The following is a 15734-nucleotide window of genomic DNA, read 5'->3' as shown; positions in this document are numbered from 1 at the left end:
GGCTTTTCCCTTCAAGCCTGTTTATTTGTTTGACACCACTGTAATGAAAAAAAAATACATGCTGCAACACATGGAAACACATGGAAAGATATAATTTCCTTTATCCCAGTGAGTCTGTGAGGTCACAGGTGAGGGACTCTACAGGCACAAGTCTCATGAGATGGCGAAATTGAGGAAAGAGAGGGTCTGCCATACATAGAACAGGGGATGCACACCTCACCACTTGGAACACATCTCCTCTCTTCCCAGCCCTGTCTTTGAAACTGTGGCTCTAGTGTAAATGTAACTGGGGGTTATCCATTTCTAGTGGGTATTAAGAAACTAAGCTGGAGACTTGCTGTACTGCATCTCTGGTAAAGCCAGCTCCCTTTCAAGAGAAAAATCTGAAAACTGCAAAAGCACCCTGGTTAATTCAACTACTAAAAAAACACTTACGTTTAAAGTTATCTTACACTTCTATTGCTGAGTTTTAAACTCACATGTGGAATAGTTCTTAGATTCCTAAAATTCCCAAACCAACATTTAACACACTAATTTAGGCCTTTAAAGAGAACTTGTCAGCCTAAATATCCTGGTTCACCCTCTTTTTTATACTCAACATGTCTCAAGGGCAATGAGGTTCATAGAACAAGGTAACAATTTTACTGGACCAGAAGACACAACTTGGGATGGATAATACATATGTTTTTGTCAAAATGTGAAAGTCACGAGGGCCTCTTCAACTCCTACCATACAACATGAAACAGTAACAGCTAGACAGGTTTCCAGAAGTAAAATTCCCTTTAAAGAATAGAAACAAGAACCGCAAATGCTAAATTAATATAACTAGTTATCCAGGCAGCCATTATAATGGATAGATTAACCTCAGTGAAGGTGAATGCCTAGTTTTGCTTATTAATATTTCCCACCGCTCACATGAAATCCATTCACAGCACATCCCTCTGAGGCTTTAGGTAATCTGAAGCAGCTGGATCTTCTCTCTAACCCAGCTAGGAATATTGGGAAACAGAACAACAGAATAAAAAATTTTGCAAGAGAAGGAACTGTTAGGATTCCAAAGCTTTCCCAGTGAGTCTTGACAAATCTTCCATATACAAAAAAAAAATATGTAGCCTTCAGATATGGAGTTTTATATTAATATACATTCTACTGTATGCACTGCAGATCTTAAAAAACGCAGCTTCTGTTGCTTCCCAGTCCCATGTCAAGTCTATAGCAGCTGGACCCCTCTGCATCTGCCTACACATATACTGGAAGAAATCAAGGTGTGATCCACATCTTGGTCTGGTTTTAAACAAAATCTGACTGTGTTCACATGCAGACCAGATCCTCCTCCTGGGAGTCAGTCACTTAGCTGCCAGGATTCCTGTCCTTCTGGCAGGGATGAAGGACAAATGAAATCCTTCAGCTATGCAAAACCAGAATATTTGAACACAAAGGCCAAGAAATTGAAGGCATTTATAGTTGAGAAAGACTTGGCCCATGTAATTCTCCAAAATCTTAAAATCAGTGATAGAAAACATGTATTTAGAATTTTAAGACTGGCTCATGATACTGTGTCTGATGCCAGAAGCTCTGTCCCCCAGAGGGATGAAGATTTTGAAAAGAGATCCTGAAATTCCTGTCAGAGGGAGATTACAGATCCTCCCTCACAAGCAGAGGGATGGCTTGCATTGATAATACAGGAGCCAGGAAAAACAAAACCAAGAACTCTAAAGCTAATCTTTGTCTTTCTAGAGGATTACTACCTAAACTCAGTTATAAATAATCTGCAGCCAGACTAAAAGTTTGCTTTTTCTTCTCAAACAAAGGTTTCTTCTGTGAGATTCATAAAGCACCAAATGGCAGACAAACAGCAGCAGAAGCCAACACTCCAGTTCTAAACCTGGCTCTAACCATGCATCCTTCCCATCCCTGGAGTATTAACTCTCCTTATCGTCCTGTTACTTCCTTAACATGTACACTGTGTTCCACTGTTAAAAGATTACACAACACTAAAGCCATTTTATTACTCTCATCACAATTCCTCTTATCTTCCTTTCAACCTCCCTCTTATTTTTTCATTCTCAACAGTTCATCCATCAGTCTTGCATACATGTCAGTTTGCCACTATATACCTTCAAGTTCTAGCCTCAAATTGCACACATCTCTGAAGATCTTAACTATAACTTGAGAAGTTGAGGTAGTAAGCACATCAAATCCTTGATGCAGAAGGACACACAACAGACACTACCATCTACGTTCACTGCCCTCTTTATTATCCCAATTATGAAGACTCGATCCTGACAAGATACTACTCAAAATTCCCAAAGATTTCAGGGAGCAGGACTCTCTGATAATCACAAAGTTAGTACTGACATCCCATAGAAAGTGGGTAGAGGGCTGAAGGGAATGGAAAAGATTAAGTACCTATGTTATTCTTGTAAGGTAAAGATGGATCAAGAAGATTCACAGCAAACAGGGAAGAAAAAGTAAGCAAGTAACAGAGAATACTTTGCTTTTTTAAAATGGACTTTCAATTATAAACTGCTGTAAAAAGCCATTACCTCAGAATACTCTGAGTTGGAAGAGACCCACAAGGATCGAGTCCAATTTTTAAGTGAATGGCCCATATGGGGATCCAACCCACAACCTTGGTGTTATTAGTACCATGCTCTAAGCAATTATCAGCAGCTAAAAGCTAAAAGCTGCTGATAGCTCTTGTTTGAGAGCTTTAAGTATTTTTAAATATGAAGTGACCTGCTGCTGACTTCAAGTGTAGTGAACCTCAGGCAGAACAACACAAATGGGTGGGCAGAAGGTCAGAACAGAAGGCTGAGAAGGATACAGAAAGGACAAAGAAACTGGAAAAATAATTAGGAGTCACAAAGGTATGATATCCCTCTGCAACTTGAGTGTACAAGGAGGCAAGAGTGTGTATCACACCAGGGGAAAGACGTCAGAAAAATGGAATTATTCCTGCCACAGGGGAGCACAGAGGACCAGAAAACATCTGCTGATCTCTTTCAATACTTACATCCTAGCATCTTCCCTGATTTGAATGCAAACCTGTATTTTACAAGTAACTAATAGAAATGAATCTCCAGAAACACCTGTGACAGTGCATGGCACTATCCATATATCTTGAAAGCACCATTCCCTTCAGGATGTGGGCTTCACACCATACCCTGAAGCACTCTTAGCTGAGACTCCCCACAGCAGCAAGGCAACTGCACCACAGGAGTCCCACACAGCCCCACAGGCATGGTGGAATGCTACAGGTTCACTGGTAAAGAAACAAAACCACCCAGCCATATTTGAAAAGATAACTAAAATAATAAATAATTAATTGTATGAATTATTTTGTACAGCTTTTCAAAGTTGTTACATAAGTTGTTACAAAGTTGTTACATTGTTTATACAAGAGGCATGCCCTGACTCCCTTCAGAAAGCAGTTTTGGCAGGTACCATGCCAAAACACCATTATACTACTGCTTATTATTGCACATGCCAGTCCTGGGTGCCAGTACCAGAGTCTCTCTTGCAGCTAAGTCTCAGAAGATTACAAGAACATTTTTGTGAATGAGAACTGCTTTACAATATAAACCACATGAGACCATGTGCTTATAACCAGTTTACCAAAGACTAACAACCATATACTGTGCCGTATAGAAAAGATGTTTCAGCAGCATCGCATGTCTTTTTTTTTTTCTAGTAAGTCTTGTTAGCACACCATAATAGAAAACATCATTATATATCCTAGACATGTTCAATACTATTATTAAAACTTAAGCACAAATATTTTGGAAAAACTATGGAGAAATTAATACTTGTGAAGAGGGGGAAATAAAAGGAAAATGAAATAAAGGGAAATGAAAAACTGAGCTCAACTTGGCAGTGAGTTGAACTTGGAGAAGAGTACCCCTTCCACCAGCCAGAGCTCCTCTGCAACGTACTCTTCTCCACAGCATGGTTGATATGCTTGGAGCAGGCAGTCTTAGCTTGCTGTGTGCAGTGTGTCTGTGGACAGTGCATGCAGAGAACACAACTGTACAAGCTGGACTGTGCATTACTTAGTCCACGTTTCTATTTATGCTGCTTTTGTATCTTTATGCAGAGATCCTACAAACTACATGTGCATACACAGTGTCATGCATAAAACTTGAAAACCTCAGCTGTAACAGTGTTTTAATAAACAAGACTGTTTCATGAAAAAAAGCATTAACTCAGTTCTTCCTAACAAGTACCCATTTCTATCCAAATTATGCAGAATCAAAAGGCTAAAACAGTTTCCTTAAGGTAAATAACCGTGAAATTAAGTTTTACAAGACTAAATGAAATTTCCATACCCTGGAGCAATATTACTTGTTACTCAGAGGTGACACGCTATTTTTAGGACCATGACATGAGCTGGATTACTTCTAGTACACTTTGATTGAATTTTCAGAATTAAACATTTGCCCCTCCCATCTATCTAGTACAACTGCTGCTCCAAAAGCTCAGCAGTCATGAGCCAGTTCACTCATGGTTGTTTTTTTTTTGAGAAAAGCTTCAGTTAAAGTTTCAGCATGGAATCCATATACTCTTTGATTTTCATTTGGTAGGAGAAAAAATCACCTCTCTTTAAGCTCTAGTTACATGCCTCTATTATGACCTATTCTAAACTTATCCCCTGGCATAGCAAACGGAATTTCACTAAATGCATAGATAGATATTGGACACCTTGTTTCCACTTCAAGCTCAGTATCGAAGGTAACACTTACCCCTAGTAGTATGACATTAAATCAAGAATAAGTTTTGTATTTCCATTCCATGTTTTACTTCCTCACACCCCTATCTCTCCACCTACTTGTCTCCCAAAGAACAGCAGAGGCCTATGCCTCCTGCTCACAGTCTATTTCAACAGCTGAGCCGCAGCAGAGTGCAGCACTTGCACAGATGGAAGGGGAACAGAGTATGCAAAGAACCTCCCAGCTAACGGAAAATCTGTTTTAGGTCTTACTGTTAGTTTAAAGAAAACCAGAGAAAAAAGGAAAACAAACAAATAATAATATTTAAAAAAAAAAAAACCAAAAAAAAACACAAAAAAACCCCCAAAATAAACCACCAACCCACAAGTATGGCACTCAAAGCAACTATTCATAAAAACGTTCCCCAAAAATATGGTCTCCTTGTATACCAAAGTACTACCCCTAGTCCCAAAACATTAAACAATCTTCAATTTGGTAAATGAGTGAATAGTTACCAACTTAATGACTAATTGGATACGCGAAGTATAAAATATTTCATAGCCACTCAGTATACAACATAAGCTGCTGATACAGACAGCTTAACTTTTGAAGAAAAAAACAAAAGTACTTACCACAGTGGGGTTACCACTGCTGATCAGCTGGCTGACTTCATGGAAAATGCTTTTGCAGTCAATTGATTTGTCTAATGATCCCCGTTTCACTATCACCGCTACTGCTAATAAAATCTGCTCCCGAACATACTTTTGAAGGCTGTAAACAAAATGGCACAAATATATTTGCATGTAATTCTGGACATCAATGCTCAATAAAATTTTGAATGCATTTATTTTTCAAATATTTGGTGTGAATTCATAAGGGAAAGCTGACAGAAATGAACTGCTAAGACTAGAAGACAAATTATTCTTAAAATTATCTTGCACTGCTACCCAGGGAAACAAAAATGACAACCCAGACTTTATGCAGGATGCTGCAGGTTCAGAGGTGTGTTTTCTATACTTACTTAGGCCTTTGTAAGACATAGGTTAGAAGGAATGTCCGCAGTGACTCAATACTAGCTTTTTCCAAGAGAATCCATTCTCTTACAACTGCTTCCATTATCGCTGTAGCAGCTTGAAAAAGGACATAGTCCACTTTACTAGTTTCTGTGAGAAAAAACAAAGGCAACAAAGACGTGTATTCAGCTTGGATGTGTTTCCAACCAAAAAAAAGGGGAATTTACTATCATTTATTATTAAATAGAATAGTGTTGCTATGAAAACAGAGAAGGCATCTACAACTCAAAAGAGGGAGAAATAATCAATAACCCAATTATTGAATTGTCCAGTACTATTCAATGACCTAGAAGAAAAGTTGTCTGTGCTAGGAGGCTGCTTCAAAGAACAGGAATAAGAATGCTAACACAATGGGGGAAAAAAATAAACAAGATGACAGATTTAGTTCTAATTAATTAATAAAAGTGATTAAATTACAGGTATGTCAAAGCTAGATATTTCTGTGCTTGCCTTTGAAACCAATAGTGCATAAAAATACATGTTATTTCATGGGTAATAAAAAGAAGCAAATCCAGTTACACTTAAAGGTAATATTTGTGTTTAATTATCCAAGCAAAAAATTTTACACCATGGTATATTTAAAGTGTTCTACATGATGTTCAAGTTTCCAGATTTATTTTTGAGTTAATGAAAAAATAATTTCTGACCACACTGTAGGAATCATTTGCCATTATTATCTGAATATGGGATTACTATGTATACAGATGCACTAAGGAAAGTATAAAAGTATATTATGGAGAAAAGGAACAGTTTGGGTGACTACAAAGTACAATTTAAAGAGAAATACCAGAATATTAATATAATTTCTATGATGCCAGAAAGTTACAGAAACATTTTTGTTGTTGTTCCTTTGCTTTTCAAAATTTTAACTTGGAAATAGCAGGTAATATCTCGGAAGCCAGTTTCAAAACATTCTGAGCTTTCAGAAAGGGTGCAGCCACAGGGTGGCAAAAACATAAAATATGAAATGATGAAATAAAATTCCCAAACAAGAAGCAGAGTTTGAACTATAGCAGTTGACCTGCCAGGACTAGAAAAACTGTGTTTAAAAAAACCTCAGCCATGAGATGAAGGGCTTTTAATTACTACAAAACAAACTTTCTTCCCCCAGTTACATACACACAAGTTTATAATATAAATTTCCTTTATATGCAAGTTCTATAGCAAAGATAGCAGCTAATACATTCAAATATTTTAAAGCAATTTAATTAGGATCCAAATCTAAATCCACACAGGTAAACATGCTTAAATCCAAATAAACCACATTTAAATCTACTTAGCTTCATTTGGAAAACTAAGTAACTGCTTAAGTAAAAGAGTAATGTGTATGTCTAACACAAATTATTCCTGCATGGGAATTTTAATTCTGGCACTTGTTACCTTGGGTCTTCAGCTTTTCTAACTGTACCAAGCTCAAACACACATATGAAAAAAAGAGAATGTAATTGAAAAAGGACGGAGTTTTCCCTTTGAGCCAAGTCCCGCAGACGCTGACAGCACAGACCTGCAGCCCCCAGCGTAAGCCTGTAATCAGCCAGAGCACCACTGGAACTTACTAAAGGAAGGACAGGTTTTGCCAGTGCACTGAACAGCTATAAGCTTACAGCAGAACACAGAGCCTTGTGGTTCTTGGGTTCAGCTCCAGGTTTCTAAAGAACAACATAGTAGTGGCTCTTCCCCTTTTCCATATGCTCACCTTCTCCATTATTTTCCCTGTGTTATTCACACACTCTTCTATCCACAAATGACATCATCCTTGTTCTCTCTCTCTAACTCCATTCCAGTTCCCATCTTGACCATCTTTTTCCCTGTTTCTTTTTAAAGCCATCTCCTTGGTCCTCTGGTTCTAACCCATCCTTCCTGTGCACATCTCTTCAGTACACTTCAACTCTTTTATTCTTCATGAACAGTTTGTTTCCTTTCCCTGGTTCCTGGTTTCATAACCTCTTCTTCCTCAACTCCCAAATCCTAACTATTTGTTCTTTCTCTCCAGATTGTACAGATACTTACTGAGGAAGCACAAAGTTTTGAAAAAGTCTCTAAGTTCCAGGTCTCAACATTATAACTGCCTACATTCCTATGAAAAACCTGCCCCATGTGGAAACACGCTGGCTTCTCAATGGTGGTAGCATATGAAAAGTTTAAGGATGTAATATGTATTAAAATCAGCATCCTGCCAACCATCCACATTTAAGATTTCATGGAATTTCATTATTTATTTCTGAGTGATAATGAATGTATCATTTAGATCCAAACTGGCTGCAAGCAAAGTTACTTAAGGATGTTTTCACTCACTTAACTTTCTCTAAAAATCAATGTGAAAACCAGAAGCATCAGTTTTGCTGACCCATCAAGCAAAAAGTGTGACTGCAGTCTTCCAAACCACATGCAGTACTCCTATACTAAACTGAGAAAAAACTCATTTGTAGAGAAAAATTTTGGTTGCAGAGTGGATGTAGGAAAGGAAGCACATCCTGGTCTATACATCACAGTATGACATAGGAGTAGGTCTGCAATACTGACATCATAATACTCATTCATTGTAAGTCTCTAATCCAGTAAATTTAGAAATAACTGCTAAAAAAATACTGCAGAATGAATTAAGTATGAAAACAATATTTTCAACACAATTCTAATATTTCTCTGTTCATATTGGCAAATTCTTTAAAAGAAAAGTTGCTTTTTGTGGTTTTGGCATGCTCTTTTGCACAAACTTTGAGGTTACCCCTGTCAGGTCTCGGAGTCAGTTTTCACTGAAATTCGCCCTCACCTGTCCCCAGCACTCACATCTGGTCAATACCTCAATGCTCTGAGCAGCAATCTTACATCTTTACTGCTCCTGTAATTTTCAGATTTTGCTGCCAAACTCTACTAAGTCTCTACAGCACCTGTAAAAACATTTATCTTTTTTAACTTGCTACACAACCACATTTAGAGCACTTCCACTAAAAACAAAGAAATTTCTGATGAAGGGTGGTATCTGCCTCTTTCCTTTCTCCACAGGTATAATCACAGAATTTACAAATCGATACTGTCTTGCTTCCACCAGGTGGACAGAAACTTCTCTAGCTTTTTCCTCTTTTCCTCCAGCTGGGCTGTCAACATCAACTAAGTTGTTCAACTGGAAATAAACTCTCATTTCAGCACCAAAGCAAAATCTGGTAGAAGTGCATAAAATTGCATTGTTGGCTGATTTAATGGGAAGCAAGCACAAAGCCAAGCAACCACACCACTGGCAGTTGCACAAGCTGCACAGATGAGACAGTATTACAGTAACCATGTTGAAGAGGAAATCTACTAAATCAGTTGAGTAATTTAGCTACATAAAGTGACACCGTACAGCTTTGAGACTGACAGAAATAAAACAAAAAAGGACAGTAATAAACTTCACCCTCCATCAAAAAGTACCCCTCATCTGAATCAAAACTGATGTTCATAGTCCCAGCTGCAAAAGAACAGCACAATTTCAGTTATATGCCTAACTTAATTTATTGAAACTTACCCAAAATATGTTTGCAAACAGCAAATGGTGATTTTGATTTTCTAAATGATAAGAATATGTGCTCAGCATGTTGGCGTTGTTCATTGTTGACCATGGAAGGTGGTGCCTGAAAGACAAAAAGAAAGTTATTCAAGCACTGATCAAAAATATACTAAGAGCAATGTCATGAACTTATAAATGCTTGCATTGTTAAACACCAAAACCAAGTATCTCTTGGCAAAACTGCTTGCTCTCAGGCATTACCTCTTCTTATACACCATTCTGTATTTACATTGCATACACATAGGTGTGAATACCAAGATATCAGGCAGAGAGTGAATAATTTAAGTACAGTTTCCTAATGATGTTTCTGAAGAAAGTTATAAGTCAGATCTAAATTCAAACCAATCTTTTTTCTACTCAGACCAAAAATACCACTACACATCACTAGGTGCTAAGCACAGTCCCAGGACTGGAAGCAAAGCACTATTTTTTCTTTAGTTCTACATTTGTTTTAAAATATTTAGTTGTTTAATAAATTATGGGGATTTAAAAACTACCAAAGGTATCTTCTAAAATAAAGTAATACCAGGAACATACTACCCTCTAGTGTTTAATATAGAAGTTGACATCCTGAGGACTCTGTGTGATTGAAGAGACAAGGAAGCCCATTTGGGAATTGCTATGGTGGGGTTCCTGAGCTTACACCCTATAAACATCCACTCCATTACCTCCTGGGCACCCTGGCTGCTCAGGTAACACCTGCTGCTCTCCTGTTGAGAGCCAGCTCCAGTGCAGTTTCTACCTGAAAATTAGCTAGAGGTAAAGCATGAAACCATGCAATAACCTAGACCCCTGTGAGGTGCCCACAAAGTACAGAGGAGCTGCCTGCACTGCAGCCTCACCTGACTGAGCAACCCCAACACCCCCCACTGCCCTACAAGGTAAACACAGCCATGTAAAAAGTATCAACGGCTCACAGCACCACACTGCTTGTGCCACTAATATTCTCTGACTTCTGCTATTTGGGATTTATCTGAACACACACACGGCACAAGATACTGGGCTTGATACCACAAACAGGGTAAGCAAAAGTGATGCTAACCTCTGAGAAAGGAACATGCATACATGTAGGAAGATCACATCCTAACTGCAGAGCAGGATCAAGGTGACAGCATAGGTTACTGAACTTCAGCTGAACTTCCAAACTCCACATTCCAGCCCTGTCCCTAGCAGTTTGAGAAGAACATGTGTGCCACCTATCTTTCAGTCATGATTTAGATTCACTGCTTTGAGAATAAAAGCATCAAGACCTTAGCATCAAGACCAACACTTTTAACGTAAGTGAAATATTTTCCAGTAAATAAACCGCAAGAAGTCTGATTTAGCAGATATTTCTGTGATGTAACCTCAAGTCTCCTGCATGCAGCAGGAGCTGCTCCTAATGGGAGCAGCTGTTTGTGTTTTCTGCAGTGTGAAGGACCATCCTCCTCTGCACAGACTCTAGCTACATTCACTGCAATAGAACCAGTTATACAGAATGCCAGAAAAAATATCTGAAGCAGGTTATCAAACATGCAGGAATGACCTATACAGCAACAACCTGATACACACTTCAGTCAGAGCTGTGGAAAATAAACCAAACCAACTGAAAAAAAGACAGCTCCAAATTTTTCCCCCCATTGTACAGACAAGAACTTGTGCAAATGCACATTGAACCAGATTGGGGAAGTAATTACCAAAAATCAGCCCAGATTTTTTCATCTGGACCCTGTCTGGTTTACCATAACCCAACACAAAAGCATAAACCAGCACGGTATGGGACATATTGGGTGGTGATAGGTTGCATTTTTTCAGCACCAGTTATCGTCTAAAGTGCATTCAATCTACAGCCTCTGTTGCTGGGCAATGACTGGGAATAGTTTTAAGTCTCAAGGAACACACAGCTCTGCCCAATGATATTTCAAAAGAACTAAGAATCAATCTTCTTGAGACAAGTGACCTATTTTAATAACTTTCTGCTACCAAAAGGAGAGAGGTCCTACTCCTTTCTTGGTCCCACCTGCATGGTCTTGCTACCTCTTTGTATGATACTTCCTATCAACTAGTCCACAAAAGAAAAAGAGGGTAGAGAGGAAATCTGGGAGCAAGAGGGATGAACATATGTTACTCTAATAAGCATCAAAAAGCCAGACAAGTGACATAGCCAGTGCAATGATGGGGAGAAAAGGAGTGGAGTGACATTTCCCTTTGAACACTACTGACCTTGCAGCTCACAGCTCTGCAGTCTCATGAAGGCTCACTAATTATAGCTGTGCTAGAATGAATCTTTTGGGTGTGACAAAGCATAACTTTTTGCAAGCCCAGAGTAATTTATATTCACATCCTTAGAGCAAGAAGACCAAATCAGGGCTACCTGATCCAAAACTAGTTTTGCATTAACACATTATATTTAAGTTGGACATACAGAGGTCCTATGTACTTTCATTGTTTTGTAATACTTAAGGGCACTTTCAGGGATATCCGCTACAAACTATGGCACCACTAAGAAAACAACCAGAGAAGTTTTATGGGATATACCTCCTTTATGCTTCTACTAACTAGAAAGTAGACCTCTTGCTTTATATTATTTTAGCTCTTCTATTTCTCTGAAGTCCAGTTACAGAAGACCTTTGACACCCTGGAAAGGCATATGGCACATCATATTCTTGTATTAATTTTTAAAATTAAAATAACTTAATAATACATTACAAACTTCAAGTCTCAAAACTGTCCAAAGCAGACAAGTGCAACAGTCAAGGTTTGAACTGTACTGTAAAGCCACCAGAGGGAGCTTAAAGCTCACAGTCTACTGCCTTCAGACAATATTTATCTGTACAATGAAAGTAAAGTCCAGCTAGCTTTTGCTTTAAAGACAAATTTCACATTTTAAGAACACTGGCTTAGTGAGCCCAAGAGCCCTGTACCCTGGTGCTCAGCACCTCCTCGGCACAATAGGGTTAGAAATAGACTCAAAGCATTCATCATGTTTGGAAGATCCCCTAGAGCGCACATGCCCATTCACTGTGTTCTTCCTTCAAACTCTTTGTTTCCTTCAAACTCTTCTCTACTATCCAACTTACAAGGAATTAAAACACAGTAAGGTAATGAGCAGGTTCTTTTGGCATCTTGAAACCATTTGCAGCAATATCACTTTCTTTTCTGTACTGTCTGACATTACCTCTAACCATCTGTCCTCTCTTTTGCCTTGCAAGTTACCTATAAAAATTTCTCCAGGACAGTGATTATCTTTCTGATTTTAGCATTACAAGCTACTGTCCCCTAAGAACAGAGTTCCTATATGACACAGTATTATAAATAAAATTACAACCTTTTAACTACCAAAGCTGTCTGGATACAGAAAAGGATCAAAAGCAGCAGTGCCCACAAATAGGATCCAGCAGGACTACTGTTTCAAATGGCAGCTATCCACTCAAAGGAAAGGGAAACTGAAAAAAGACAAGGCTAGAAACACTGTAGCAGACTAGCACTAACACTTGCAGGACCACAATACTTACCTGAAAACCTGGACAACTCCTATGAAAGTAATGTAACACACATGTGAAAAGAGTAGGAGTTTTGGGATTTTCTTTTATTTTCAATAGGAGTAGTTAGATGTATACAGAGGAACTGAACCTACACCTATGTATGCAGAAACACCTGCTTTATACAAGCATTTCCTAACTCAGTAACATTCCTTTTAAAAATATAATATAATTATGACTTACCTGCCAGGACAGAAAGTGCCAAGAAGTTAAAGTAATAGATACAAAGAAGAGATACAAATAGATACATAAGAAGTAAACAGGTTGCAAATACGTTTATTAACACTAAAGTTGAAGGCACTGTGTATTTGCCACTAACTGCCTGAAGAAGTAACACCACATCCACATTTGAAGTCTGCTTTTTTACTCATTCCTCTTATCTGAAAAGACTTTTTGCTTTAAAAAAATTAATGTATCAAATTCCATACTCACAAGTGATTCCATTCAGGCAGTTTCATGTCAATCATAACAGATATACAAAATACAACTTTTTTTTATTAATAATATTAGAAGTTACATTATTTTATTAGTATTTTTAGATCACAGAATAGGATTGCAGAATCACACAGTAGCTGGAAGGGACATTTAATGGCCATCTAGTCCAACTCCCCACCATGGGCAGAGGCACTTTCAGCTTCCACCCAACCAGAGTGCTCAGAGTCCCATCCAACTTGGCCATGAACATTTCCCTATTCAAGGGATGGGGTATTCACAACTTCTCTGGGCAACCCGTGCCAGTGCTTCACCACCCTCACTGTAAAAAATTTCTAACTTCTTAGAAGGCAAATAAAAAAGACTGAATTGGTTTCTGACTCTGAATCTCTACCTCTTCAATACCTTCAACACCTTGTTGAAGTTGATTGTTTAGTAGTTTCTTCTAATATCAATGTGGATTCCAGATAATGTTACTTATTGCTTACTTTAAAGACTCTGAGACACTGATAGTATCTTAAAAGTAACGACTTCTACCATTCAAGTGACAACATTATTATTAAAATCAATAATGGAGTCTCTTTTTAATTTAAATATTTAGTTAACCAGCTTGCATTGGTACTTCTGCATCATCATTTTGCTAAGAAAACTCCTGGCCATGGTGAAATATAAACATAACTAAGGATTGCGTGAGCAGCATTCATTCCTTGCAGGAAAAAAAACCAACAAACTTGCTAAGACAAATTTTGATCTTTCACTTTTGCTATGGTAAGACAGCACTGAATACAACCCAAGTCAGCATCTTCCTACAATTACACTGGGGGAAACCTGCAAATTAGCATGTCACAAAGAACAGTCATGCACTCCTCCAGACTTTGCTGCTTGGGAGAACACTGAGAGAGTACACCGGAGTGCTTTAAGTTGACACCCACAGTATTCCCACCTACAAAAAAGGTCCCCTATGAATAGCACAGCCTAAACACCAGCAGGATTACAGAAAGGCAAACATGCCTACTAAGAGAATTTTCTTGATTAAAAAAAAAAAAAAAAAAAAAAAAAAGGATCAAATTGCTTGTACCTGCTAGTACTAAAGCCAAGTAGGAGCCCTTCTTGCCAAAGGCAATGTTTATGTCTGCAAGTGAAGTACATTACAAACTTGACAAGGGCAGAAACAAAAATCTGATACTTTTACTGAAGTGCAACTTCATAAAATTCACCACAAATTCTCCAAACTGAGCTTCCCAAACATGTAGGGGAATTATGCCTTCCTTGCAGTCAAAAGGTACAATAAAACTGTTGCCAAACTCTGGTCACTCTTGGCTTATGAAAACTCAGTTCAAGACACTCTTGTTCTTCAGAATGGTGTCTAGACTCTGTGCTGTGGAGAGCCTGGAATCCCAGTGGGGAAGAGCTTAGGAGACAGATCTCTATCAAATACAGGGATAAGCAAAAGCCACCACAGATGGCAATGGCACTGCTGGGTCTGGACTTTGCTGACAGCCACCATCAGGCAAGACATGCTCAGAGAAGCAGGGAATAGAGGAAGCCCAGATGGCTTGCCAACATGTCCCAGCAGGAAGGGAAGCCAAGTAATAGTGAGGCATATGCAAAGGAGAAAGATCATGAGTGAACTTGAGAAGCATGTGCAGGGGAACACTATGTCATGGTGATAACATAGCTGAGGAGTAGAGGCAAAAATAGAAAGAGGAAAAAAAGGAAAAAATAACACAAGGGCAAAGAATAATTTTTAACTAGTGCACATACTGCATTTAGGACAGCTAAATATATTACTCCACCCATGTAAGCAAATGTTACAGCTGCAACATAACTAAATAATCAGAAATCATTCAAATTTAAAATATTGTGTTTCTCTACCAAGATGACCAAAACCCACTAAAAACAGATTTCTCTATCTTAAATAACACAAATACCTTGAAAGAGCTACTCCCCAAAATAGTTCTGCTGTATAAGCAATTTATACAAAAGAATCAGACTCTCAGAATAAGGTGATTTCCAAATTTAACTCTACCAAAGTCACATCAAGCAGCATGCCCCAAGTCTGAATTACCCTGACTTTTGTGGAGTCAAGCCATAACAAGTTTCCATTCCAGTTTTAGCAGTAACACTTTTCAAGCGTTTCAAATAAAGTTTTTTCCTACAATATATCACAGCACACTCAAAAACTGTCACTTGTCTTCTTTGAGTAGCTAATCAAAGAGATTAAATACAGGGGTCAGGCACAGAGAACTGGACAATTAGCCACACTTTCATTCTTAGACATTCATCTTACTTCTCTAGCAGACACTGATACCTAGTGATGCAAGGATGTCTTGTCCTCTCATGAAGCAGATGCCACAAGCTAACAATTCAGACTAGAAGAACATGCTTAGCTCTGCAACTGTTTTACAAGTAGATCAGACGTTCCAGCCTTGGGCACAAGGCCAGAAGAAATTTA

General features: G+C 38.3%; 1 protein-coding gene across 3 annotated transcripts in view; it reads right to left on the bottom strand.

The window, feature by feature from the left end:
• Positions 1 to 15734, bottom strand: part of XPO4 (exportin 4) — a 73472-nt gene that overhangs the window by 43378 nt on the left and 14360 nt on the right. For all 3 annotated transcript variants that reach the window (XM_058846678.1, XM_058846687.1, XM_058846693.1), the window contains exons 2-4: positions 9285 to 9390; positions 5731 to 5872; positions 5342 to 5480 (exon numbers count right to left, since the gene is read on the bottom strand). In XM_058846678.1, coding sequence (XP_058702661.1) covers positions 5342 to 5480; positions 5731 to 5872; positions 9285 to 9390 — 387 coding nt within the window. The remainder of the gene's footprint in view (positions 1 to 5341; positions 5481 to 5730; positions 5873 to 9284; positions 9391 to 15734) is intronic.

Source organism: Poecile atricapillus, chromosome 1 (genome assembly GCF_030490865.1).
Source record: "Poecile atricapillus isolate bPoeAtr1 chromosome 1, bPoeAtr1.hap1, whole genome shotgun sequence".
Lineage (NCBI taxonomy): Eukaryota > Metazoa > Chordata > Aves > Passeriformes > Paridae > Poecile > Poecile atricapillus.
This window is presented reverse-complemented; position numbering and strand designations above follow the sequence as displayed.